At 36.9% G+C, this 27,045-nt stretch overlaps 4 protein-coding genes across 6 annotated transcripts in view; 2 read left to right on the top strand and 2 right to left on the bottom strand.

Moving 5' to 3' along the window:
* Positions 1-3,624, top strand: part of LOC101169950 (prune homolog 2 with BCH domain) — a 47,685-nt gene extending 44,061 nt beyond the window's left edge. For all 3 annotated transcript variants that reach the window (XM_020705863.3, XM_011479469.4, XM_020705864.3), the window contains exon 18: positions 2,612-3,624. In XM_020705863.3, coding sequence (XP_020561522.1) covers positions 2,612-2,639 — 28 coding nt within the window. In that variant the 3' untranslated portion in view covers positions 2,640-3,624. The remainder of the gene's footprint in view (positions 1-2,611) is intronic.
* Positions 3,625-4,790: 1,166 nt separating this feature from the next.
* On the bottom strand, positions 4,791-10,093 carry LOC101157299 (glucosaminyl (N-acetyl) transferase 1). The gene is made up of 5 exons (XM_004072346.5): positions 9,958-10,093; positions 6,807-7,398; positions 6,626-6,719; positions 5,512-5,916; positions 4,791-5,412 (listed from the first exon to the last, which is right to left on the bottom strand). Exons 2-5 carry the CDS (start codon positions 7,103-7,105, stop codon positions 4,927-4,929), a joined length of 1,284 nt encoding a protein of 427 aa, XP_004072394.1. The 5' UTR covers positions 7,106-7,398; positions 9,958-10,093; the 3' UTR covers positions 4,791-4,926.
* A 4,410-nt stretch (positions 10,094-14,503) lies between these two features.
* Positions 14,504-19,050, top strand: rfk (riboflavin kinase). The gene is made up of 4 exons (XM_004072347.5): positions 14,504-15,084; positions 15,771-15,922; positions 17,139-17,241; positions 17,346-19,050. Exons 1-4 carry the CDS (start codon positions 15,003-15,005, stop codon positions 17,513-17,515), a joined length of 507 nt encoding a protein of 168 aa, XP_004072395.1. The 5' UTR covers positions 14,504-15,002; the 3' UTR covers positions 17,516-19,050.
* A 599-nt stretch (positions 19,051-19,649) lies between these two features.
* On the bottom strand, positions 19,650-25,739 carry LOC144994594 (proprotein convertase subtilisin/kexin type 5-like). The gene is made up of 3 exons (XM_078953062.1): positions 25,607-25,739; positions 24,632-24,836; positions 19,650-20,844 (listed from the first exon to the last, which is right to left on the bottom strand). The coding sequence occupies exons 2-3, from the start codon at positions 24,765-24,767 to the stop codon at positions 20,441-20,443; spliced, it is 540 nt and encodes a 179-aa protein (XP_078809188.1). The 5' UTR covers positions 24,768-24,836; positions 25,607-25,739; the 3' UTR covers positions 19,650-20,440.
* Positions 25,740-27,045: the final 1,306 nt, after the last annotated feature.

The raw sequence follows: 27,045 nt of genomic DNA, 5'->3' as shown, positions 1-27,045 counted from the left end.
TTAATTTAAACACATTAACATTAAGTTAAATAATCTCTGAATACTAGCTAGTCTGATAATAAGCCTGTCCAAAGAGGAATGTTTTCAGTCTAACTTTGAATGTAGAAACTGAGTCGGCCTCTCTTACATGAGCTGTGAGATTGTTCCATAAAAGGAAAAAAGGGGCTTGGTGGCTAAATGCTCTACCTCCAACCGTACATTTACTAATTCTAGGAACCACAAGCAGTCCTGAGTTTTGCGAGCGAAGTGTTCTTATCGGATGGTAAGGGACTATGAGGTCCTTAATATAGGACGGGGCCAGTCCATGTAAGGCCTTATAGGTTAACAGAAGGATCTTGAACTTGATTCTAGAATCAACTGGGAGCCAATGGAGCGAAACCAACACAGGAGTGATGTGATCTCTTCTGCGAGTTCCTGCTAACAATCTAGCAGCTGCGTTCTGAACAAGCTGGAGACTTCTTAAGGAACTCTTAGGACACGCTGCTAACAAGGAGTTACAGTAATCCAGCCTCGACGTAACAAATGCATGGATGAGTTTTTCAGCATCACTCTTAGAAAGTATATTTCTGATCTTAGCAATATTCCGCAGGTGAAAAAAGGCAGTTCTGCACGCCTGAGATATGTGAGCCTTAAATGATAAGTCCTGGTCAAATAAAACCCCAAGTCCCCTCCCTAACTGTGGAATTGGAGGCTATACTTATGCCATCCAGGGAGACTATCTGAGCAGACAGAGCATCCCCGAGGCTTATAGGACCTAGTATAATGACCTCAGTTTTTTCTGGGTTCAAGAGGAGATAATTAATTGTCATCCAGGTCTTGATGTCTCTGATGCAGGCATTCAATTTCTCTATATCCTGATTCTGGTCAGGTTTCATGAGTAAATACAACTGCGTATCATAGGCATAACAATGAAAATTAATGCTGTGTTTCCTGATTATGTTTCCTAGGGGTAGCATATAAAGGGTAAACAGGATGGGTCCTAAGACTGAGCCCTGTGGGACTCCATAGTTAACTCTAGTGCACTGAGAGGACTGTCCATTTACATTAACGAACTGATACCTATCGGACAGATAGGATTTAAACCACCGGAGAGCAGATCCTCTGATCCCTATGTCCTGCTCTAGTCTATGGAGTAAAATACCGTGGTCGACAGTGTCAAAGGCTGCACTGAGGTCTAACAGGACCAGAATAGAAAGTAGTCCCTTTTCTGAGGCCAATAACAAGTCATTAGAGACTCTAACTAGTGCAATTTCCGTACTGTGGTGGGGTCTAAACCCCGACTGAAAGTCTTCAAAGTGGCTGTTGTCCTGTAGGTGGCAGTAAATCTGCTTAACTACAACTCTTTCCAGGATTTTAGAAATAAAGGGGAGGTTTGATATTGGTCTATAGTTGGCCAACATGCTAGGATCTAAACTGGGCTTTTTCAGAAGAGGTTTAACAACTGCATATTTAAAAGACTGTGGCACGTAACCCGTTTCCAGAGAGGTATTTATCATTGTTAATATGGAATCATTAATTAGGGGAAAAGTTTCTTTAAAAAGTCTAGTGGGAATTGGGTCTAACAGACACGTTGAGGATTTGGAGGACGTAATAATTGATGTTATTTCCACTTGATCCACAATAGTGAAGCAGTCTAATGTTACAGAGGTTTCTATGTAGAAGAAGGGTGGGTGCTTGGGTTCCAATGATGTCAAGGTGGGAAAAAATAAAAGATAAAAACTAAAGAGACACAGAGATACTTCAACATTTAGCCACATTTTAGTAAGGGCCCTGTTTAATAAATTATAATAATTTGGCAAAAAAATATATATAAATAAACTCTGCCAAAAATATAAAACATTCCAATTAAGTAAAAATGTATAAAAATAAATAACGCCAGTTACCCTAAAATATACACAAAATGTCCCCTTTTGGCCTATATCTAAACAAGAGAAAACACTGGTTTCAAACCCAAAATACAAAATAAATCTTACACAATAAGTTTCCCAGACCACCCCTTAGTTTATAACAAAGGGAATGCACAGAAGTCAAAACCGTAGACCACTGAACATTTTAAACCGTTTCGGAGTGCATCACACACACAAAAAACGCTGCAGGCCTGTTTATGCTTTAGCAAAACACTGAGTGCATTGCAATAATCCAGTCAAATCCAAATTAAGTTGGATATTGTTTGATTACATTTTTTACGTGATTAAGCCCACCAAATGGTTCCCGAGAGCGGCTGTGTCTGCAGCTCACCGCTCCCCCGGGAGATGGCAAATTTCACACACCTAGGTGTGTCAGATAGTGTGATAATTTAATTTAATTTAATTTAAGTCTTTTTCTTACAAATGATACTTAAAGAATGACTGAAAACAGAGGGATAAAAGGCCTCTAAAAACCCATTTGTGCACCAATTTTGTGCATTTTTTCACCCATATTTTAGGACGGAACTGAGAGTCTGTCCTGTAACTTCCAAGGAAATATATGGCAAAATTTATAGTAATTTTTTCTTAATTTCTTTGTCAAGACGTTCATGGTTGTTTTTTTTCTTTGACACACAATTCTTGTGATTTTATACCAAAAAGTAAAACCAACTCCATCAAATCGCTTTCTTCTCATTTTTTCTCAGAGTCGACAAGGGGCGCTCGGCTGATTGATGGGAGTGCTGCCCATTTTCTCCCTGCATTATGCTGCATTCTTTACCACGGCATGTCTTGAATATGAAAGCAGGCCTGCAGCATGATCTGCATGGCACAGAACATATAAAATATGGGTCCAAAATAGAAATGCTGTGTTTCAAACATCAGGTATTCACTTGTTTCTCAAGGAGAGTCGTATGGCTGCTTATCACAATACAGTAATCCTGTATTGGCCCTGCAGAGACTGTCACTGTGGTGAAGGGAAAATGCTCTGTGTATTTTTACACAGAGCATCACATGACCATGTTTCCCATATTGCTTTCTAATATAAAACAACTTTTTTTTTACTTAAAGCATCTCTTTGTGAGTTCCCTCGAGCACTAACAATCAAACCATGGTGAAAAACTAAAACTTGTAAAGCAACATTTTCAACCAGAAGTTTTGTTACATCCCATTTTTCTTCCCTGGAAAATCAAAATGTTGAACTGTTAGATTATGAATAGAATGTTAAATGTTTCTCTATTTAGAGTAGAGTATAATCTTATGTATTCAAGGTCTAAAAAGCTATAATTGATTCATTATTTTGTAATGTTCTCTGGTGAGGGGTTTTGTGTCAAACAAGCTGGTACATTTATAGTAGCAAAAGTGGACATAAATCCTCTTAAGGCTGTGATTAGGTCACTAAATAAGCTTGCTGACTGGTTTGGATAAAAAAAAAAAAATTAAATTTCAGCTGTTTCCATTAGTTTTTATTGCTTGTTGTGGAGAAAAATACTTCATTATGTCACTTAGTCCTGAGTTTAATCTTTCGAACAACTACTCACTATTGAAACTGCAGGACTCTGCTAAATCAGTTTGGAGCTGCAGCAACCATTTGACATATTCTTAAAAAAAACTGTGATTAGGGGGGCAGTTGTGTGTAAAAGTACCTGCTGTCTTTTTCTTTGTATGTCTTCATTTGTTGTAAACCAGTTTACTTCATTAAATATGGTTTCCTCTGTTACTTGTCTTCCTTTCGATTGCAGGGAATTCTTAATAAAGTCTTGACATGCTGATTTACTTAGAAATGTTTGTACCTAGTCAATAATTTAACAATGTGAAATTAATGTTCTCCTGGTAAGTCAGTCTACATGAATGTGATCATTTTCTCTGGAGACTGCCAAACATAACAGATTCCCAATGTGTAAAGGAAACCTGATGGCATTCTCCTTTTAATTCAATTCAATTCAATTCAATTTTATTTGTATAGCCCAAAATCACAACAACATTCGTCTCGATGGGCTTCGAAGTAAAACATGAACTTAAAAGGATCACAATACAAAGAGTTCAATAGGAAAATACTAAAATTAACTAACAAACTGACTATGCTATACTGGCATCCCTGCCCTTAGACCCCCCTTCGCGGTAAGGAAAAACTCCCAAAAAACCCAGAATCCAGAAAAAACGAAGAAACCGTTTAACCTTTTAACGTCATATCTAAATTATCTTCAGAACAAATAAGAGTAAACAACGCAACGGGAGCTTGGTTGCAATTCAATTCAATTTGAATTTATATAGCCCAATGTTACAACATTAGTTGTCTCAATGGGCTTCATACCATAAACATGAAATCATAAAGAACATAGTCAGAATTCAATAGGTTTTGGTTAAACTAAACAGACTAAATTAAACTAGGCATCCCTGCCCTTAGACCTTAGATCTCGGTAAAGAAAAAATTCCTAAAGAAAACGGATTCCTAAAAGAAAAGAAAAAAAAGAAGAAAAAAAAAGAGGGAAAGCTTGGGGATGTCCACATGAAGGAGGGATGCTCCCCAGGATGGACAGGCGATGCAACAGACGAGCCAGAGTTAGAGTCCACAACCAAGTGTAAGAGCAGGAGCAGAGACGAGTCACACGGTCTTGTACAGGAGCACACAAGAGCCAGAGGGGAGGTCCACAGCCAAGTACAGGGGCACGGACGAGCCAACTGTAATTGGGACTCACTACCACTCCCCCAACATAAAGTTCAACTTACAGGTAAGGCGCACAAAAGCTTATTGTCCCCATGTCAAAACCTTAAATGGGCCACAAACTGCTTTCTTCATAAAAGGCATCTCACAGTCAAGTACCTATTTACATTACTATTTCAGAAATAATATTGTGAGAGGGAAAAATAAATTCACCACAAAACTTGAGCTGTATTTTTATTAAGATTTACTTAAAAAAATAATTACAGTTTAAATAATACATTTATTCTCCGAGAGACTGAAGTTTAAAAGTGTCTTCTACTGCAAAAAACTACTATGACTTGAGTTTTATCAATCCACCTACTCCAACTCAGCCAGAGCTTTTTTTCTCAGATATCTTTCCAAGCAGTAGATAGCAATGGGGTCAGTGTCTGTGTCAAACTTGTTGGCGAAGAAGTGGTGATTTTCAAGCAGCCATTGCAGATCCCCAGCACCATAAACACATATTGCCCTGACATGGTTGCCATGACACACTGGGTACAGAGCGTCCAGGGAATCTTGTGACCCCTCATGCCACTGCCACTTCACCAAACGTGCAAGTGCGTTAATATCCGACACGTCATATTTGCGGTTGGGTCGGGTTGAGCCCGGAACACCTGGTATTCGTTGAATGGTTGCCCAGATGGCCTCGTCCGGACTGTAGGTATCTTTCATCCACTCGATGAGCGCCTGTATTCGTTTGTCGTGTAGCACGCTGTGGATGTAACCTCTGCTTGCCACAATGTAGGCATTTCCTGACATAATGGGCAGGTTGAAGGGAGATGGACTCTTTGCTTCTCCTTTTGCCTGGGAACAGTGAAAGACGTCTCTCTTAAGCACAAACAGTGCAACGTTTTCTTAGAAAGAAATTAAGTAGACCTACAATAAATATTTTGAATATAATACCTGTATTTTTCCATCAACAATCTGATGTGCATTCGTCACCCTCCATTTCTTTTCAGGTGGCATGTTCTCAGACTCCATGCTGTTGCCACCGTTCAGAGTTTTCAGAATCCTCACCATCTCCAGGTTGGTTTTGAGGGGGAAGTCCTGACCACAGAGGTTGAGGAAGTACTTCCATCTTCTGCTGGTGTTATACAGGTCAGCCATGCAGTTTAGATCGGCTTGGACGCGTGGCCAGCCGGCGTAGACCACATCGACAGACTGGCTTACCAGGAACACATTAGGAAAACAAGAACTGATGGCTAAGATGGCAGCGAAGACAGACGGCTCCGCCTTCTTGTCCACATGGACACAGTAAAAATTTTGAGGTGCATAAATGGCTCTTAAAAGTCGCTCAAAATTCTGCACCTGAAGTGGAAAAGGAATACAATACATAACTTATTTTATATGTAAAGAAATCTATATTTCTGCATCAAATATGTACTTGGGTAAACAAAGTAAATAATATTGTGCAATTTTGAGAGCTGTCATGTTATCATTAAGGTCTTCATGAGGGTTTAAACTGAAAATTTGATATTTTTATTGCATGTTTAACTTTTAAACCCCTCGTTGTTTTTTTCTACCTTCAAATCATTTATTCATATTCTAAACCCGTTTTGTCTGGGGTACGGGGCTGCCGGATCCTATCCCAGCCAATTGGGACGAAGGCAGGGGACATCCTGGACAGGTCGCCAGGTGTCGCAGAGCCTTAAATCCCAAACCCATACACACTCACATTCACACCTAGGGACAATATAGAGTAACCAATTAACCAGTGGAAGGAAGCCAGAGTCCTCTGAGAAAAAACCCAAGCATGCACGATGGGAGAACATGCAAACTACACAGAAAGGTCCCCCACTGATGTTCTGTTTCGGCCTTCTTGCTGTGAGGACAGAGCGATAACCGCCTTCTTTTTCATGTCTGTCTCTTATTAACTAAGACTTATAGGGGTTAACTATTAACTGCCAGACTCATAAAGAGAATAATAGCTGTAAAGATAGTGATTTACACTGGCTCTAATGCACTATCTTGCCTGGTGATGTTTCAGTTTAAATTTCCAGATTAAGATGGTACCGACCTTATGATGAACAATCATGGAATAAGCCAAAGGGAAGTCTTCCTCCTCCTTGCTCAGGGGAAATGTTATATATTTCCTGGTTTTAATGAATAACCTGCAGGCAGAACGTTTCAAACATATAGTTGCATCTTAACACATGTCAATGTACACTTATGGAAATGTGTGATTTGAAATTACACACCTGCAGTCCTCGGTTGCATTGATGTAGTACTCATCAGAAATCTTAATTCTTTTCTGAAAAGCTCTAGTGAGGGTCAGCAATTTGGCCTGATCCAGTGCTTCCTGGTCTCCTTCCAGGATTGACGAGCAGTTGCACTCACTTTCTGGACTGCCATCATCTGTGTATTCCAGCCAGTCGTAGTGGAGCTTGAAGGCAGGGGTCCAGTCTGACTTTAGCAGACTGACGAAGGAAAGCAGCCACAGTGACAAAAGTGCTGCAAAGAACTTTAGTAGAAGAGGAAGCTTGCGTTTTTGCAGCATTTCGAAGGAAAGAATTGAACTATGATGCTTTACAGATTGAGTTTTGGCAGCTCAGAAAGAACAATTAAAATAATCCTTTTATTTCCACCACAGTTTGCAATTACCAAACTGTTTGCTCAAATTGTTCTGAACAGAGTGTTCTCAGTGCCATAAATACATGATCCACTGTAGCGGTTGTGTCACATGTTGGATGTTTGAAACTTGGAGGTTTTGTTTCTAGGGGTGGAAAAAATTATCCTGGGGTCTTCTCATAATGAAATTGGGCTCATCAGGTGTTCTTCGTGTTTTGGTTCCTGGAAGGAAAGGCAGAGTTGAACAAACATATGACCAGTAATCCTTTGTGTTTTGGTTCCTGGAAGGAAAGGCAGAGGTGAACAAACATATGACCAGTAATCCTTTGTGTTTTGGTTCCTGGAAGGAAAGGCAGAGGTGAACAAAAATATGACTTGTAATCCAAGCAACTTGTTTTTTTAAACCAGGTTTAGCATTTCTCTAAGTGATGTCTTACAAATTCCCTCAAAAGAACCATTAAAAGACCCAGAGGTTTTCTTTGCCTGCATTTAGCAGCTTGAACGTTCTAATATGTTATAAAAAAAAATTTAATCTGACAACACCATCTGGGTGATTGTACACCCAAACATCACAAAATGTTTATCAGCGTCTTACCAAAAACTGCTGGCTTATTCCCCAAAGCGTTTTGGATTTATACCTATCTTCCGTCCACCAATAACACCCTCTCCTCAGATGAACTCCACACAGAGGACTTTTAAGAGGAAGATTTTTTTTCATTCTAAAAGTCTGACCTTGTGTCTTTCTCAATGTAGCACATATGAGGCAAGAGGTTTTGGTCATGATAAAGGCATCTTAACCCTGATAAACAAAACAAAAAATGTAGAAAAAAGTACTAAGATGAAAGGGAAAAAAAACTACCATGTAATGTGAAGGAAATCCCACTAAGCAAACATGATAAAGGCTTGCTCAACAAATCATACACGTTGAAAGAAAGAGTTGTGTAAAGAACAGTCGCTTGTTCACTGATTAAATAGCTGTGATGTCCTTCAAGATGTGGACTTAACAAGTATTAGATTAGTTAATTATCACTTAAACAGGAAATAATAAAAAACTGATTCCTCGTCACACCAGATTAGTTTTTCAGACGTCCAATTCTTGTGATTTAAATTTTGTAGGACAACTATAAAATTAAAGCAGGCATTGTGAATTTGAAATTAAAACTGCAAAAACTGCTTTTGACTTGTCGTCCCAGCCTCCCGTTTCTCCTTTAGCAGCCCAGCAATTTGTAGCACATGTGGCAACATGAGGACTCATGAGGACAGGTTTGATAACCCCGAAATTGGATTTAAGATGATTTTGTTTAAGTTATATAAAGCTAAATTCCGAATTCCACTCAGTCAATGTTCAGATCTAGGCTAAAAGCTATTCTTTCCAGATTTATGCCAGCTAAAGTCTTTTTTTCTCTTCTGTTTAGAAAGTGATTTTTATTATAACTTTTATTTTACTGTGTCAGCTGTGTTTTTTCTGTTTTACTTGTAATTTGTTTCCTGTGATTTTATTTGTGTTTCTCTATGTGCAACATATTGGCATACTTTGTGTATGATATAAGTTATTTAAATAAACCTAACTCGCATAACAGTAGAATAACAGTAGAATATTGAAATATTTATTACCTACTAGGACCCCAATAAAAACACAACTAAAGAATTAAGAAAGCAGTTCCATTTCAAACCACTGCAACAACGTTTTTTTTTCCCCATACAAGGAATTCCTGAGTCATTTTGAGAATTTCAGCTTATGTGACGGTGAGGCCAAGGGGGGGAGACCCAAGAGCAGGAAGAATCGACACAGGTCCCAATTCCAAGTAGAAGGCTTTTAATGCCAAGAGCCAAAACCACAACTCAAACTTGAGAATAAACATAAAGATGCTTCGACACTTTATGTGTGACAGCTTAAATAAAGGAAACATAATACACATGATGCAGAACACCTGTGACTCTCGCAGAAGACCTCAGGAAGGGGGGGGGGGGGGGGGGGGGGGGGGGGGCTCCAGGAGAGCCTGCAGCTGATAGTCAGACCTTTATATGACAATTTACCCGCAGAAGTTTAGTTGTTGCATATTTGGCAATCAGGAAAACCGGTGTTACCTGTGCGGAACGTTAATGACTAGTTAAAGGCTTTCTGAGAATTCAACCCTTTACAGAGACGAACCCAGTCCAGTTAACATCATTGACTTTAAAAACAGTCAAGTATTGTTTTTACAGTATAGGGTTAAGATTCTATTTTAAGTAAGAAGTCATAAACCACTTTTGCTTAGCAAAAAACGGATCACTAAAACACTTTCATCAGGGTTTTAAATTACAACAATAGGTTTTCCCCTAAATATAAAAAGTTTTTTTTTCCCCTACAGGCTGGTAATCAGTTTAAACATCACGTTAAATATAAAAATACTATTTTAGATTTAGTAAAGCTGAACAAAAATGACCAGAAATTGACAGACAATGAAACAAAGAAGGGAAAAACGAACACACTGAAACTGAAAGCTATTATACGATTTCTGTGCTTGGAAATGTTCCTATCTTGGAATACTTTAAATTTTATTTATATAACTGAAAAGCTTATAATTACTTTGTCCAATTTTGTGTGTGTGCCATGTTTGTCAAATGAAAATTTTTGATTTGTTTTTTGCTCTAAAATAAATGTCCCCAATTTAAAATAATGCCACTAACTTTTCTTTTGTCTTGTGAAATATTAAAAACGTAATAATAATATACATTAAGGAAAAATTATTGTCATGAGCAGCCCCTTTATATATTGACAAAGAAAGTAAATATTAATACCTCGTTTCGGATGTAGAATGAAGAAAAGGAATGAGGCTGAAAGCTGTCCAACAAGCAACTCCATGCATCACCTCTCAAATATCAGTGGAACTCTGCACAAACCTGGAGCATCTGTTTTTAAACGCGGGTGACGCCCACACTGACGTCATGCTCAACTTCCTGTCAGTTCTTATCAAAGTTAAATACTCCCACGCCCAAACGCAACTGTAGGTAAAGCATACGCTTTATTAACACACGTTAACACCTTATTATCTCTTCTGTCCTTGTACTTTTATAGGACTATTTTAAAATACAAATAGTTTTCGCGTAATAATAAAATAAGTTGATCTTTTGTGTCTTATTTTGAAAATTTGATGTTATGAATGCGGAGCTTTGTTCCTTTTTTAAGCCCTACCGATTTATTTCCAATTAGATTAATAAATCTTAAGAATGATGTGTTTATAGTTTGTTGAACAGACCATAATAAAAATAATAATAATTTTAAAAAAGAAAAAAAAACTATTTTGAATTTAGTGGCATAATCTACGTAGACAAAAAAGACAAGGTGATATGGTTTATACACGTTTTATCTAATTTCTTTACATTCAGAGGTTTGTAACCTTATATTATTTATAATTAATTCCTTTAAACTCTTAGCTTGTGGAGCTGGCATGAAGAAGCTTTCTAATTTAAGAAACCTATTTTAAGTCTAGCGGAAAAGCCCCCAAAAATCGTTCCAGTCACGTGCCTGTGGACCACTTCATTCATTAGTAAGCTGTTTATTTAAAAGGGATTTAAAAGGGTTATGAACTACAAATGAGCAACAGTATGGGCCACGTGTTAATTTATTCACATGGACACCCTAAATGAAAACATTTAGAATCCTCTGGCTTTTATCAACTGTTTTGATTGTGATTTCTACTTTTTTCAAATTATTTTATGATAAACCAAAGTTTACACTGAACAGTTTTTTGTTGCTTTTTTGAACAAAGCAAGTTACAATTATTTGCTGTATACTCAACTAATAAACACAAATAGACTCATATCAGCTTTAAGATCAAAAGTTAACACTTTTTGCAACTTTTTTTTTCCAGTGAATGATCTTTAAAAGTAGCCATTTTGCAGCTACTGTTATATCAGTTAGTTTTTCTCCAGACTATTTGTTTTGTTTCCTTTCAAAGCTGAACCACAGAGGTTCTGCTGAAAGCAGAAGTGACTTTTGAGGGGAAATAATTCCATTGGCAGACAATCAAAATGGACAAGACAAAGAAAAAAAGCCTCAGAAGGGAAGCTAAATATATTACTATGAGAAAATTTTGGAATTAACTAGCATCAAGTCGAAAACTAGCCATCCTGAAGATTAGATTTCCCTTTGCAATAAGTTTAAAAAGAAAAATCAAGTTGCAAGCTCAAAGCAGCATCTCAGTGTCCACAATGAGGAGAAGTCCTACATGTTTTACATTTGCAAAAAGGCATTCAGTGAAAAAGGAAATCTGAATCAGCATCTACGTGTCCACACTTGAGAGAATTCTTACAAGGTTTGACGTTTATTAAAAGACCTTCAAACAAAAATGGAATTCGGAGCCGCTTTTAATCGTCTACACCAGGGAGAAGCCTTAATGTGTTACTTTTATGAAGGAAGTTTCAATCAAAAAGGGAATTTAAAACTGAGAAAAAAATGTGTCACTGAAACTTGGATGAAAAGGCTTTTACTCAAACAGACATTTATAAAGTCTTCTGCTCATCCACACCAGAGGAAAGTCCTACCTAAAGAAAAAAAAACAATCCATTGTATACAATGATTACATGGGTTTATGGATCCATCCGTTTTCTAAACCCCTCTAATCTGTCTTGGGGTTACATGGTTGCTGGAGCCTATGCCAGCCACTGTCAAACAAGGGTACACCCTGGATGGTGTGCCAGTCCAGTCCATTGCATTGTGTCTATCCAATCAGCACAACAGAACTCCCCCTATACTGATTTGATCACCCACTTTAGCCCTTCTGCGGGGATCACAGGTGAGTAAACAAGATATGCATTCTTGAAGACTCCAGGTAAATCATACAACGCCCAATCTGAAAGACTATATCAAAATTTAAAGCCTTACCTTTTCCTCCCTATGTTGAGTTATTTTGTTATCTGCACAGCTCCAACGCTGAATATTCTAATGATTCAGTTGGCATGATTGTGAGTTTTTAGAAAACATTTTTTTTGGTTTGTCAAAAACAGAAGTGCAATGTGCATGTAATATAGATAATGTGAGTGCACTGGGATGTGTGAGTTGGATGTGTATGGTAGTTCAAAGAGTTTTAACTGGGCTACCAAGAGCCCCCTACAAGCCCAGCTCTTTGACGCTCTATGAATCTGTAAGTTCCCAGGGTCTAGCTCACTTTCCTGGACCTGGGTAACAGGACCAAAGTCTCAATAAATCTAATGTTAACATAAAACCCATAACAAGGACAAATAAATTCTGTCCTGAGTGTGCACACAATTTTTAAAACAATAGCACTAACCACGAGTCACCACGACTGCAGTTACTGGCTGTCAAATAGAATAGAGTAGACCAAAATAGAATAGAATAGAATAGAATAGTTCTTTATTGATCCTACAAAGGGGAATATACCCTGTTATCAAAGCTTTAAAAATAAACAGCAGATAGACAATAAATAACACTGAAATAAATTGAATAAATAAATATCCCCAAATGAAAATCAGGGATGGTGTCTGGTTTCTTTCTTTAGGAGCACACAGTTTAAAGAGTAGAGCTCGGTGGTATGTTGCACACAGAGTGAGACCTACTATAGTTTGTAGGCATGCACAATAACAATTAAAATGTAACAGTTTTTTTAAAATCCTGCATAGTTTTAAGGTCATCGAATAAAATGAGGGAAAGATTACATAATTAAAAAAAATTGTGGTTTTCAATAAACAAATTATTATTATTAAGGAGGAAATGTTGCAAACCAATATAGGCAATTGTGAAAAAATTATTGCACTCTTTAAAATATTGGAAAGTCACTGCATTTGATTTTTTTTGGGAGGGTAGTTATTTCGCTTTGGAAAATTTTTTCCTTGGTCAATTAGCAGAACTACTATAGTTTCAGTTAAACCACAGCATGCCTTTTTATTGATTCCGCCATGTCAACTGGAAAAAGCTCCAACCTCGATACTTTATGTTTTTCTTCCCGTTTTAAACCTCCAACATGCATATTTTAATGTTTTGCCAAATCTATATTTCCACACTAAGAAAACCCACAGACTTCTTTGTTTTAATTACTATTTTGTTGTTTGTTTGTTTGTTTGTTTCTCTCTTTCTTTTCGCCCAAGAACACTACAACTGCTCAACTTAGGAGTGGTAATATTGTTTAACTGACAACATAACCTCATTTGGATATTTATTTTAAAACTTTTCTTACTTAACACTCTTGTAGATCCCAGTATTTTAAGCTTTGGAACATTTCAGAGACATGTCTGTGCTTGACTTAACATGAAATAAAATCAGTAGACTTTGGAAATTGTCCTAAATTAAATCCACAACTAAATGTGGCACGAAAAATTAAGAATGTGTACAGTATAAGACTACATTATTTAGGTAGTCAAAGTAGGACATAACAGTATTTGTCAGTCACTGATTCTGCAAGTTGTCCCACCTAAAAAGACAAAACAGATCTGTAATGTTCATCAAAACACTTCACCTGTCAGTCAAAATATTAAAGAAAAGAATTCAACTATTTATATTTTATGTTTTTATGGAATGCATTTGTATAATAGTGCAGAAAATTGTGTAAAACAGAAAACTATGTTTTATTTTTATTTTTTCAAAATATTGGGAACAGAATACAATGACTTTGTAGATCCTTCTGTTGGCTATCACTATTACATTTAAAAAAAAATCAAAGTTCCCAGACCTTGTTACATAATTGCTTAAATATGCCCCAATATGAAGCAAGGTGACATGTTTACTTAAATTTTACTTATCATTTTGTTATTTTGTTCCATGCTGCTTTATAGGTGTTTCACTTCTTTAAAAAAAATCAAAACTTTGTTTTCATTTTTTCAGCAGGTTGAAATAAATTATTAACTTATTCCCCACCTAAGTGATGTTTTACTCAAAATCACAGGAAACTTCTGGAGCTTATCCTACCTGTTATCAAGGTAAACCCTGAACATTGGCTCAGAAAGCAGGCTGGCTGCTTTCAGCAACATTTGTTTACAAAAAATGTCACACTGTTGGTTAAACCATTTCTCCTTAATCACATTTTAATTACTTATTAAGACAATTACCCCCTTAAAGATTATTCCCAAATACACTCAAAACTCACCTTGATCGTTTTATATTGTTAAATTATGTTAAGTGCTTTGTTTGTGGTTGCATTATTTGTTGGTGTCAAGTTGAAGCTTAGCAAAGTTACCACAAATAAATATTATTAAGTTATCAAGTGCATATTATTATCATAATAATAATTAATATTATTAAGTTCATTTAAAAAAAGTATGCGAAAACTTTCTGTATCCTATGCCTCTGTACATTTTCTTTTAAATTCATAATTTAAACGTATGTCAATTTTCCTACATATTCTACAGACGCCTGAAGGCAACACAAGATTTCCTGGTTGGTCGATGACATCAGTGCCGACGCAGAACGTGTCATAGTTCTACACATGTAACGTTACCGGCTTTTCAAAAAACGTAAGGTTTTGCCTCGAATTTCCTGTGAAGACTTACAATTCGTGAGCTCATTTTTCTTCTCACAATTTGAACGCTACGCCAAGATCTACATAGTTCACAACGGTATTTGTCTCTTAAGCTAGTAGTTAGCATTGCTAGCGTAGCTCGTGAACTTTTACCATCCTTGCGCTGGTTCCTCTTTAAACTGTTTACACAAGCCAATCAGGCAGTTAAAACTAAGGACGCAGTCAACTACAAAAACAGACGGTCATTTGGTAGTAGTTTGTTTTTTTAGCTGTTTATTGTAATATAGTCATTTAGAAGTTCGACGTCATTGTGGCGTTCGAGGTCATTCTGTAGCTTCCATCGAAGCCAGCTGTTTTTTGGGGGGATACACCATGAAGAGTCTGCCGTATTTCTGCCGAGGAGAGGTCGTTCGAGGATTCGGAAGGGGGAGTAAAGAACTTGGCATCCCCACGGGTACGTTGATAAACTGTTGTCATGAGATTGTTAAGCTACTTTAGCTTTTAACCTGTTTTTTACGCAGATGCGCTTCTGGTGCGAAAAATAAAAAAGTATTGTCAGAAAATAACGTAGCCTAAATATATATATATACAGATATAAATAAGTGTTGTGATTTTCTTTGGAAATTTGATGTCGTGCTATTGTAACTTTCATGTACTGGAATTGAGCCAGACAGGTGAGGACACATATGGTGATCATAGTTACGCAATTGAAGAGTTACCAATAAGAGTAGTTCGAACTGGACTGCACACACTTCAGGTTTGATTTCAGAAAATATGGATGTTTTTAATTTTCTATTAAAAATTTTCTAGTCTGCAACTGTATAATCAACTGTGTAAATTATAAATGTGCCAACAATGTAAGAAGAATTTCGCAATAATCGTCCCTATCAAAATAAAGTTACTCTCTTATTTTGCACTTAAAAGTTTAGAAATTATAACCTTGTGCCCTTATGTCTTTATTTACTTTATTAAAAAGCTTAGTTTATCAGAGCTTGACGGTTCCTCTTACACATATAGAAAAATAAATCTTAAATTTGTTTTAAACTCATTTGTGAAGAATCAACTAAATCCATGGATTGTTTCATCCTAACTGCTTAGTGAGATCAGTTCTTCTTGACCCCAGTTTTGTTTGATCCACAGCTAACTTTCCAGACTCTGTGGTGGACAACCTTCCAGCAGATATCAGCACAGGGATTTATTATGGCTGGGCCTGTGTTGGTAATGGAGATGTTTACAAAATGGTGATGAGCATCGGCTGGAACCCCTACTACAAAAATACCAAGAAATCTATGGTAAGTACAAAATGAGCCAAATTTCCTCACAGTCTTGGACGGGCCACGGTTCTAAAAGAGTGTTGGTGAGCTCACATGCCCATTTTCCCCCCATATCAACTAAAGAAATCCAAATTTCACTCTGTAAAACAGGAACTTTTGAATCTTGAAGCGGTTTATAGCTCCAAATTTGGCTATATTCTTTTGTCCCAAACTACTCTTTTAAAAAACAAAATATTCTTTGTTTTCCTTTTCTTACAAAGTCAAAATTAAAAGCAAAAATACTGATAATGACTTGTATTTAAAAAAAAAACTTTATTTTATTGTTCAATGTCATCCATACAGATGTTTAACAAAGTAAAAGCTCAAAGAAAGAAATGCCGAATCTTGCCGAGGCTGTAATTTGTCAAAACCTTTTGGCTTCTGATTTGGCAGTTAAGGGGAAATCAATATATTATAGTTAAATTGGTGCTATGGAAAATCCACTGTGTGTTAAGGACAACCAAGATTCCTTTAAAAAGCCTGCAGATGATACAGATTTAATTAAAAAAATGTTGATGTGTGACTGCTCATTAAAGTTAGATTTTGGTTTTAAACAAAGTGGATATTATTATGAGACTTGTAGAAAAAAGCTACATCATTGAGACAGCTGAAAGCAATTTAATTGTGGTTCATGTCTGCTGATTCTCTAATCCAGGGGTGTCAAACTCATTTTCACTGAGGGCCACATCAGCATAGTGGTTGTCCTCAAAGGGCCAAATATAACTTGTACATGTAACTAAATGTAGTGAAAAATAAATGGAAATACTCCTTAATGTTAAATAACTCATTTATTTATTTATTTATTATAAATTTTTAAAGGGACAATTACAGTTGCATAGAAAACATATATTTGCTTGTTACTTGAGCATAAATCCTTTTAAATTTGATTCTGTCAGGTTAGGTTATATTGACAGTGTTTAAGTCCTAATGTATAGATGCCCAATCCGATATTTCAAGTCTGATTCCCCCTAGATATGAAGAAGTGAACACCAAATTTGATTAAAAACGCATATGCTCTCGCGGGCCACATCAAATGACATGGAGGGCCACATTCGGCCCCCGGGCCTTGAGTTTGACACATGTGGTCTAATCGCATGAAAAGCGCATGTGCTGCCACAAAGTATTAATAAGGACAGTACAAATGTTATGTTGCCGTTTTCCTTTTGGTTTCATTCAATCGATCTTTTGCTTTTAGGAGACTCATGTGATTCACGAATTCAAAGAAGACTTTTATGGGCAGATTCTCAGAGTCGTCATGGTTGGCTACATCCGTCCAGAGAGGACTTTTGACTCACTTGGTATGTTTTTCTATGTCTTTATAATCTTCAACCAAAGTAATATTTTCAATCATCCTTCTTAACTTTTGGTAAACATTTCCTAAACTTCTGACCTGTCCTAACAGAGGCTCTAATTGTTGCAATCAATGGCGACATTGAAGAGGCCAAATTAAAGCTTGAGCTTCCAGAGCATCACAAACTCAAAGAGGACAACTTCTTCATCAGCGCTGCCAGTTCGTCTGCAGTCCCCTCCACCACCCCATCCACATCGGAAACCATAGTAAACGGTCACTGACAGGCTGGCTGTGAGAGCCACACATTGCATGTGTTCCCATACAAATGTTGCTTTCAGCACGACCTCGTTCTGAAGGCTGTCAGCTGTTGTTATGGCTGTACAATCCCAAAAGCAGAGCAGAATATATTCAAAATATGTTCATGAGAAACTCTTCCTGACAGCCACTAACTCTGATTGTACGTGTGAGCACACCTGACCTCTTCTATGAATGTCATGGCGCCTATTGTAAGTATAAAAGCATTTTTTTTAAACCATCTAAATGACAAACAATGGCCGTTTCATTTTGAAGTGTTCAGTCAGAGGATCCAGATAGACCGAAAACTCAATGCTGCTGGGTTTACTCATCTTAGACAGTCTAACTTGTTCTGGGGTTTTTCTCTAAGAAACTGAAAAGTTTTTTTTTTTTCTTCTTTTCATTTTTTTTTTAATTACAAATATCCCTTTAAATCCTTATTTATTACAACATTAACACTCTCCTGTAGTAGACCAGAGCTGGGAATGGAGCTTTAAAGCCTTGTGCACAAACAAATCTTTGTGCACTGAAGTTGTATCACAGCTCACATCAAGTCATTTTAATTTTCTTTTTAAACTGGTTTCATTCTGTTTTCCAGTTAGATGAAGCTCTGAAGATGCTGTAAAGCAGGTTCAGATGCTGCTATTTTTGTTCAGATCTCACAAATGAAAAGAGACCACAACTGCTAAATAGTTTCAAGGTCTTTAACTATGAAAGGAAAACGCCCATGCCCTTTCCTTGCATTTAATTTTATGCTGAAATTTGGAATAAAAAATAAACTGACATTGTTTGGTTTTTTTCCTGCTGGATTGCACAGAAGAAATCCCCGTGCAGGCATGGGGTTAGAAGCAGACTTCCATTGTCAGGATTTAAGGAAACTTTGAGTTGTGGTACAGCAAACACTGCAGTACAATAGAAGTCCGTACTCAACCAGGCTTTGTTTTTTATCCTGTTGAGAAGCCTTTGAATTGAATCAGAATGTGTGTCTTGGCACCTTGGTGTCTTATCATCATGTTCAGTTGATATGTTGTAGATAACTGGAAGATATGCCAGAATATGCAGGCAACTTTGATTGCATTAAGAAGCAATGATATATTTGAAGTCTGTCTATGTTGGTCAGAAATGATCCAATAAAGTCCCATCAAGTTAAAAATATGTGAGCCTCTGTCAAAACAATCTGATCAAATACTACATTATGTTTTTAAACTTTGGATGTGTATCTGTCTTTGTAAACCATTTATGCAGCAGACCTTTTAAAAAATGTTCATGGAATTTTTAATGGTTCTCTTAGATGAAGCACTTGGCTTTGATTGCTTATCATTTCGTTTAAACTGAAGCTCAGTAAGGATTTGTTGCTTTGTCAAACCTGTCATAGATTTTAGGATTTAAGATCCTAAACGTTACTACATCCAAGGACTGCAGGAGCATGTTTGATCTTCAGTCTCATGCATTTGCTTTACACAGACTGAAGACCTCCCATTAATCAGTTTACACAATTTTATGTAATAAAATTTCAATCAACTTCCTGTTTGTCAATTTATTTTTAGGTGCCAGGTAAAGGTTTGTTTTTGAAGGAAAAACAAGACAAAAATAGTTTTTTCTCATGTGGTCATATTAAAATATTTCACCACTAAATGCTCATCTACATTTTTGAATTTTCAAGTGTTCGCTTCTGCAATGTGCAAATACAAGCTTTAAAAAGTAAATTTTTTTGTCTCGGATTCTGTCATTTTTATCTTTAAAAGTATAATGAACGATCATAGCTTTTTTTGGTTAACTGTCTCTTGCCTTCCCCATTCTTCAACCAGCTAATACACGTATCTGGTGTTGTTGGTAACTCTGGTAGAGCAACCCAAGCTGGTCACACAACTGTTTGAGTTGAAGTGATGACTGCTGGAAGATTATTCAGCCTTTTCCACTCCCTAATTCTGGAGGTATTCCCTGCCAACACATATTTCAAATTTAACTACATATAATTTAGATATTTAAAGAAGCAAGAAGATGCATTAGACTGTTACAAATCCGTACTATAGAATTTTGAACTTGTTAATTAAACTAATAAAAAGCAAATAAAAATAATAAAGGAAAAGCAAAGGAGAGAGGAAAAAGATTTGACAAATGTTGAAACAATCATTTCACTTTTTTAAATGAAGAAATCAGCATTAAACATTACAGCAAAAACACAATGATTTACAATTTACAAAGAAACACTCCTCAGAAATCCTCAGTAACTTCCAAAATTTGGTTAAAGCCACTAATGTTCTTTGCAGTTAAAATTCTTCTTCTTTTATCCCTTTATTATTCAACAAATGTTTCTTTAAGAGTCTAAAAGGCATCATTTGTTAATTATGCTTGTACAAAAATAGATTTTATTTTCACCTTTGAAAGCACAGTAAGTAGTCTTACGCCAATTAACATGTAATGAAAAACTTCACATGTCAAATCAAAATGGTATAGCTGCTGCATTGATGTGCATCAACATGAACAGTGGAGTGTATGCTTGAGGTGATTAAGTCCTCTTGATCTTATATAAACAAACAACTTCTAACTTTTATTTAAATCATAACCACTTGTGTTTAATATCAATGTCTGACTGACCATTCTATTACACCTTATTACAGCTGCAGTCTCCCCTGACCCCCACAGTGTTTACAACCTCACAAAGCGGAGTGTATTACTTTTGAAGAAGGTAAAACATCCACAATCTAAAGGATTAAGGTTTAGTTTTGACATAATGTAAGTTGGTACATAATAAAATGGAACATTTTATTTTGTCTTGTTTGCAAACGGCTACAAATTCTGGGGGGTTTATACCACTCATCGGATTTGCTTTCAAACCAAAAATCCCTGTAATTTATGAAAACATATTAAAAAGAAATCCTGTAAAGATGAATTATTTTTGATATTTAGTTCTAAGTGAGTGTGTAACTTTCATCATCATACTCAAGATCATTGTCATCCTCGTCCAGTAAGCCATACTTAAACTTCCGGTACACTGTTCCGTCTTTTGTCATGTAAACAATGTCCTCATCGTCATCTTCTTCAACCCCGTCTTGAAGTTGAGCGATTTTGTCGTCGTAGTCCTTGAGTGAAGAAGTGGTGGGTTGTGGCGTCGGTCCTCCGTTGGTGTCTAATCTCTCGTACCCTCCAGCTTTGGTTTTGGGCCTGGTGGCTAACTTAGATCGAGCACTGAGGAAGAGGAAGAGCGCTACCCCCAAAAAGAGGATAACAAAAATCCAAACCGTGACAAAGAGTTTGGCTTTACTTTCTAATTCATCGGCCACCATCACAAAGTTGACACCCAGGATACATTCCACTGAAAAGAACAAAAAAAACATCATTTGGGTGTAAAAATCAATGCCATGAATGCCTTGTTCACAGCCAGACATCATTGACCAGTCTACCTGAATTTACCCTAAAAAAGCAAGGCTTTGTTTGTAATCTGGACTCTAATTTTATTTTTTTTAATGGTTTATTCTAAGATTATACTGAACTACTTCAAAGTCTGTGGTGTGACTTAAAGTTAGTTACTAAAAAAAAAAAAAAAAAGCAGAGGGCAAGAAGCTGATAAATGTGATTAAGCAATCTGCCATGTTGACTTAAAATAAGGAAATGCTGTCAGCAAAATCCTGAGATCAGGATCTCACTAAATGAATCAACCATAGATAAAGATGTTGGTCTGTAGATTTTCTGAAAAGTATCTCACAAAAAGGTCATGAAGTATTTAGATTAATGCAGTCTTGTGTTCTTAAATAAAGTTATGTGTTTTAAAACTAAAAAGGTGAAAAAGAAAACTATACACCTTTTATAAAAGAAAATTCTCTTGACTTCAAAGTGGATCCACTGACTCCCTAAAGTATCAATAAAAAATAATTAATATTCTGTTGAATGTTTGCTTCTGGTTTAATGTCAACTATTTCTGTTTTATAGGAGATGAAAGATGAGAAACTGACAGTTTTTTGTTAGCCCTTACATTGATTGACTTTACATAGAGCTAACTCCACTCTTTGTGATAAAATATTAACTTTACACCTACTTCCTGTTTCTTTGGCTGGGAGACCAACCTGTTTAACAGGTCAAACCTCCTGTAAAGAAATTGCAATTCAACTGAATCAGTTGTGACATTTCCTTTAGTGAAAATTTTTTATTTATTTGTTTTTTATTTTAGTCTCGCTTCAAAAGATTAGCTCCTATGTGGTTTACTCAAATTAACTTAAAAAATGTAAAAAAAAAATTGAAGTTAGCCTTCAAACAGAAAAAAACTTTCTTTGGAAACATGAACATGTTTCTTTTTTCAACAATAAGGGTTTTGCAATTACACTGCATATTAAAATGCAAAGGTTGATAATTTTTTAACCACATTGGATATTTTACAAGTAAACATTTGCTTTAAAGTACATAGATTAGTACTTTTTAGTTCCTAGGTTAAAAAGTAGCTTTTGGAGAGATAAATAAATCTCTTTTTTTAATGAATTTGGAAAAATATATTTTTAACAGTATCCACTATTTGGTCAGTCTGTGTCTTGAAATTGTTGGGCTTGAAACTTGAGAAGAGTTTTTGTCTGCTGAAGAGTAAACAAGACAGCCAGTTGTGTTGAGACATTTATAGTTGTTCAACGGAATAAAAAAAGAGTTGCAAAATTAGTATAGAATTTCACAACTTTCATTGTAAGGGGGGGAAGAGAGCAAGAGCGGTTGTTGCAACACGTCTTTAAGTTCAGAAGAAAACTTTCTGGAAAAATTAAACCAAATGATCTAAAAAGTCAAAATTACAGATAAAAATTGTGTGATACTTAAAACACACACACACTTTGACTCCATTTTAATCATTAACTGCACTCACTCCATCTGTGACTTTACGTAGAGCTTTGTTTGCATAGCTAGACACAGACAAGAACAACCTTTATACCTGGGAAATGAGTTTTTTTTTTTGGATAGATGTTCACGTATGAGTAAAAAGATAATGTTTATGTCCATGCAGGTCTAAAATGAAGGGCCAGTTTAACATGTTAGTGACTTGAACTTATGCACAGAATCTCTGACTGAAGGGTTCTACTTTACTTTACCGCTTTTAAAAGGAAGTGAGAGATTTGAAGAGACCTCAACACAAGACGTTTTCAGATAAATTGCAGATGGAAACAACATAATTTCCTCTCCTTTAAGTGTTTTACAAATAAGTTAGACACAAAGCTACTGACAGGAGTATTTTCTCTGCATGCTAACCCAAAAACCACAAGCTTTCTGGCTTTGTGATTTGGGTTATTGTCTAACTAAGGAATGAACAATGTTGGCTGTTTATACTTACAGTAAGTACATTAATGTAGTAATCGAGGAGGCAGAGTTAAAAAAATCAAAGGATTTATGCTGAAAGATTTCTATATTTCTATATATGCATACGTTTTTGTTTTTTTTTATTTTTTGTTTTTTTGTGAAGAGCTGTGCCTTGCATCATTGTGTGGTTGTGTCTGCGAGAGTTTTGTAATGATTAGATTTCAATAAAATAAAATAAATAAAAAATAAAAATCAAAGGGCAATGGCCCTGACTACTGCAAAAAGTAATTTAATGAAAAGTTTTTAGTTACTAAGTAACCTCACAAATCCTCCCCGCTGCTCTTAGTCTAGCTTCAACTACCCTTTTCCATAACTTCCATGTATGGTCCATCAGCTTTATTCCTCTGCAGTTGACACAACTCTGTACATCTCCCTTATTCTAAAAAAATGGGCACCATCACACTTCTGCTCCATTCCTTAGGCATCTTCTCACCACCTAGGGTCCCATTAAACAACCTAGCCAAATCCTCCACTGCCATCTTTTCTAGACACTTCCATACCTCCACAGGTGTTTCATCGGGACCAAGTGCCTTTCCACTCTTAATAATGTACTGGATTTATCTGCGCTTTTCCAGACGCTCAAAGCACTTACAATGTGTCCATTATTAATTCACTCCTTATTCACACTTGGTAAGTATTTCATTTTGATGGTATGCAACTGATGTAGCCACAGCTGCCCTGGGGCAGACTGACAGAGGCGTGGCTGCCAGTATGCGCCTACGGCCCCTCTAAACATCACCGGGACATTCATATGCATTCACACACCAGTGGAGCCACACTGGAGGCAGGGAGGGTGAAGTGTCTTGACCGAGGACACAGCCTTACTAATCTTTGCTACTTCCTGCTCCACAACAGTCCTCTAATTTTCTTCATTCATCAACCCTTCAAAGTATTCTTTCCATCTGTCCTTTACACTTTACAGACCTGTCATTACATCACCATTCCTATCCTTAACCACCCTAACCTGCAGCTCTTTACTACCCAACCTAGCATCCATTTCATCCTAAGCCCCTTGTTTAACCTTTGACACCTCTACTTTAACCTTACGCTGCATCTCCCTACCCCTCTCCTCAGTTTTCTGAGTGTCCCACCTCTTCTTAGCAAGCTTCTTACTCCTTATACACTCCTGCACCTCCTCATTCCACTGCCAAGCCTCCTCATCAACTTTCTTTCCTAAAGAGACACCAAGTACAGTCCTACCTGTCTGTCTGACCACATTAGCTGTAGTTATGCAGTCATCAGGGAGTACCCCCTCGTCATTTAAATACTGCAGATAACCTGACTTTAAATATGATCTGATCTAGCTTTTTTTTTACAACTTCACAAATACAATACAGGTTTAGTTTATAGAGGTTGTAAAATTAACCTCATAAACAAAGTGTGACGATCAAATTTACTTAGTTTAATATGTTACTTTAAAGCTACTGATTATAGTTTTATAGTATAAATTTCCTGTTCATCTCTCTTTTGATGTGGCTGTTTTTTAACCTTTGTGCTATCTTAGATGACCCCACCCTTACATTGACGTGTTCTCCCTACCATGACAATGGTGGATAAAGGTGGAAATGTTTCATGTAATCCATGGACACCAGTGAGGTTCACAAATAATTGAAGAAAAAAGGTTCAGCGCACTGTCTAGTGGGTCTACATGACCCAACTCCCAATGTTAAAGTGCCTAGGATAGTACAAGGGTTAAAAATACTAATTAATTTTTGACTTGTGGGTTAATAAATACAGTAATAAAACCAGCAAAACTTGGCCAGGATCTTTACTTTGAGAGGCTTTGCAGTCACAGCATTCTCTGGGTAAAGGTTCATCGTTGCGAAGGGTGTCGTGTCCACAGCATCTCAGGCATCGGCCATCTTCAGCCATCATGTGGGCTGCAGAACACACCGAGCAGTCCCACATGCTGGGCCCTCGACACGCCTCACAGGATGGGTCACAAGCTTTGCACTTAGTTTGATCACTTTTGGAATCCTGGAGCAACAACACCACCAAAAAAGAAAAGTGAGAGTTTATTAGTTTGCAATTTTTCATTTAAATCAGGGGTTTCCAGAGATGAAAATGTGTGAGGGCCAACCACTTGACCAGCATTTTTTTTAATTAAATGCTAATGAGCTACTTTATGACATTTTATTCAAATGGGATACTTTTTCATTTTTTCTCAAAAAATAGAAATACATCTAAATACATTTTTTACCAAAATTACTGCGAATTTCTAATTTGAAGACCAGAAATAAAATCAAGAAAAAATCCGTCTGAGTTCTTATATGTTATTATAATATTTACGATTAAATGCTCACTGTAAACTTATAACGTTATATCATGTGAACAAGAAAATAACACAAATAGTTATCTTATTCAGTAGTATAAACAACTGGGTTTTGATCACAGAAACAAACAAATCTGTTCTTTTCATTTGGCTCTGAAGGTCAAGTAGCCACAGGTTGTTGCCTCAGGCTTACAATGGCTATAAGCGTCATTTAGCCAATAACAATCAAGAAATTGTACACACAGTTTTAGAGAGTGCTGGGGGGCCGCACATTATTGATTTTATGACAGGAGTCTGTGGGCCGGGGGAAATTTAAACACAGGCTGCATTTGGCCCACGTGCCAGACTTTGGACATGCCTGATTTCGGTTTAAGAGCATAACTCAAAAAGTGCCTATATCTGTGGCAACAACTTTAGCATGTTTTATATCCATGATGCAATAGTGAAAGATTTAAAAAAAAGAAAAAAACATCACCTTTGGGTCAGGATAAAAGCCGAGGAAACATGGGTTTTCACAGATACCACTGAGAAATGTGAAGCCATCATAACAGGAGAGACATGCCACACCTCCTTCCCCTTGGATACAGAAAGTAGACTTCTTTTTAAATGACAAACGGAACAGTCATCATCCAGCATTACCCTTATGTCAGCTTGCCTTTTTAAAATCCTTTTAGAGTTTACATAAGACGAATAATAGTGACTGGTTTGCGTAAGATGCCAACTGTCTAAACCAGTTCAGGAGCTTTCACTACACACACAATTCTGAAAGGGATACAGCACCCTCTGCTGGCTAAATATTTAAAAGCATGGGAAAAGACTGAAATTGATTTTTTATCATTTAGAAGTCTTTTTTTAATTTCCTATGGATCTGGAATGAATGAGTTTCATCCATTTGGACTTTAAAGTGCAATTTTAAAAAGATGCAAGCACATTTCATTAATGTTACACACACTATTCTATCACGTCTGTAAACAGATTTCTCTCAGGACGCCCAAAAATGAAACAAAAAATTTAATTTACGGTTGCAGGTTTTGCAAGTCGGGTGACATTTATGGCAGACGGATTGTCTGTCAACAAAATAGCCTTCAGGGCAACTCTGAAGACATCGCCCCTCCTTTTTCAGGAAAACGAAGCCGTTTCTGCACTTCAGGCAGTTTTGGTTTCCGGGACCTGAACACTGCCTGCAGGAGGGATCACATTGCTGGCAAGCCATGGTGTTCATATTTTTAAAATGACTGAAGACAAGAAATAATGAAAGTTAGTTGACATAATATCTTTTGAAGGCCTTCTGATGTGTGCAGCATTACCTCTGAGGACAGGTTTCGACACAGCTTCCGCCATGCTTGAAAAACCCAGTTTTGCAGGTGACACACTGTTGACTGTGACGGCCAACACAGGACTCGCAGCCAAAGTGACAAAGCTCACAAGAAAGCTCAGTGTTTTTCTCAGCATAGTAACCCAGAGGACAAGATTTCACACAGGTGTTGTCTGGTAGACATGTCATAGAGCAAAGATGTAATTTAGCAGTCTTTGAATGTTTACAGTCAACACTGCTTTCACCTGGACTCACTCAGTAGGAGGCGTGGTGTCTTGCAGCTGAGACAGTGGCCTCTGTTGGGGCCAGAACAGTTTTGGCAGAGAGGGTGGCATTGTCGGCACTCTCCATTCTGGTCCAGGTATGAGCCGGGAGAACACTGACTGTCCCACACACAGTGTCCACTGGCATCTTTGTGTTTTTTGGCATCGCAGCTGAGGCAGTCAGATGGTTCGTGGCCTGAGCAGGTCAGACACGACTTGTCACAATCTGTAGAAAGTCAACAAACTGTTAGAAAATCTAAAGGAAGTCAAAGGAAGTCCTGTAAATGATCCAAATGAGAAAGGAAAGCAATACCTTTGCATTCTGTTGTCGTCTTC

This window comes from Oryzias latipes, chromosome 9, assembly GCF_053564925.1.
Source record: "Oryzias latipes strain Hd-rR chromosome 9, Olatipes_Hd-rR_3.1".
NCBI classification, from domain to species: domain Eukaryota; kingdom Metazoa; phylum Chordata; class Actinopteri; order Beloniformes; family Adrianichthyidae; genus Oryzias; species Oryzias latipes.
The sequence above is the reverse complement of the archived record's forward strand: the minus strand, read 5'-3'. Positions and strand labels throughout refer to the sequence as shown.

Bases quoted from the DNA above. Each gene is read 5' to 3' on its own strand.
- LOC101157299 (XM_004072346.5), bottom strand. From the start codon at position 7,105: ATGCTGCAAAAACGCAAGCTTCCTCTTCTACTAAAGTTCTTTGCAGCA. The intron at 6,720-6,806 runs GTGTGTAATTTC...TTCTGCCTGCAG, and splicing joins AATGCAACCGAGGACTGCAG to GTTATTCATTAAAACCAGGA. The intron at 5,413-5,511 runs GTATTATATTCA...CACTGTTCCCAG, and splicing joins TTGTTGATGGAAAAATACAG to GCAAAAGGAGAAGCAAAGAG.
- rfk (XM_004072347.5), top strand. From the start codon at position 15,003: ATGAAGAGTCTGCCGTATTTCTGCCGAGGAGAGGTCGTTCGAGGATTC. The intron at 15,923-17,138 runs GTAAGTACAAAA...TTTTGCTTTTAG, and splicing joins AAAATACCAAGAAATCTATG to GAGACTCATGTGATTCACGA. The intron at 17,242-17,345 runs GTATGTTTTTCT...CTGTCCTAACAG, and splicing joins GAGGACTTTTGACTCACTTG to AGGCTCTAATTGTTGCAATC.
- LOC144994594 (XM_078953062.1), bottom strand. From the start codon at position 24,767: ATGTGGGACTGCTCGGTGTGTTCTGCAGCCCACATGATGGCTGAAGAT. The intron at 20,845-24,631 runs GTAAAGATCCTG...TGTTCTTTTCAG, and splicing joins TGACTGCAAAGCCTCTCAAA to TGGAATGTATCCTGGGTGTC.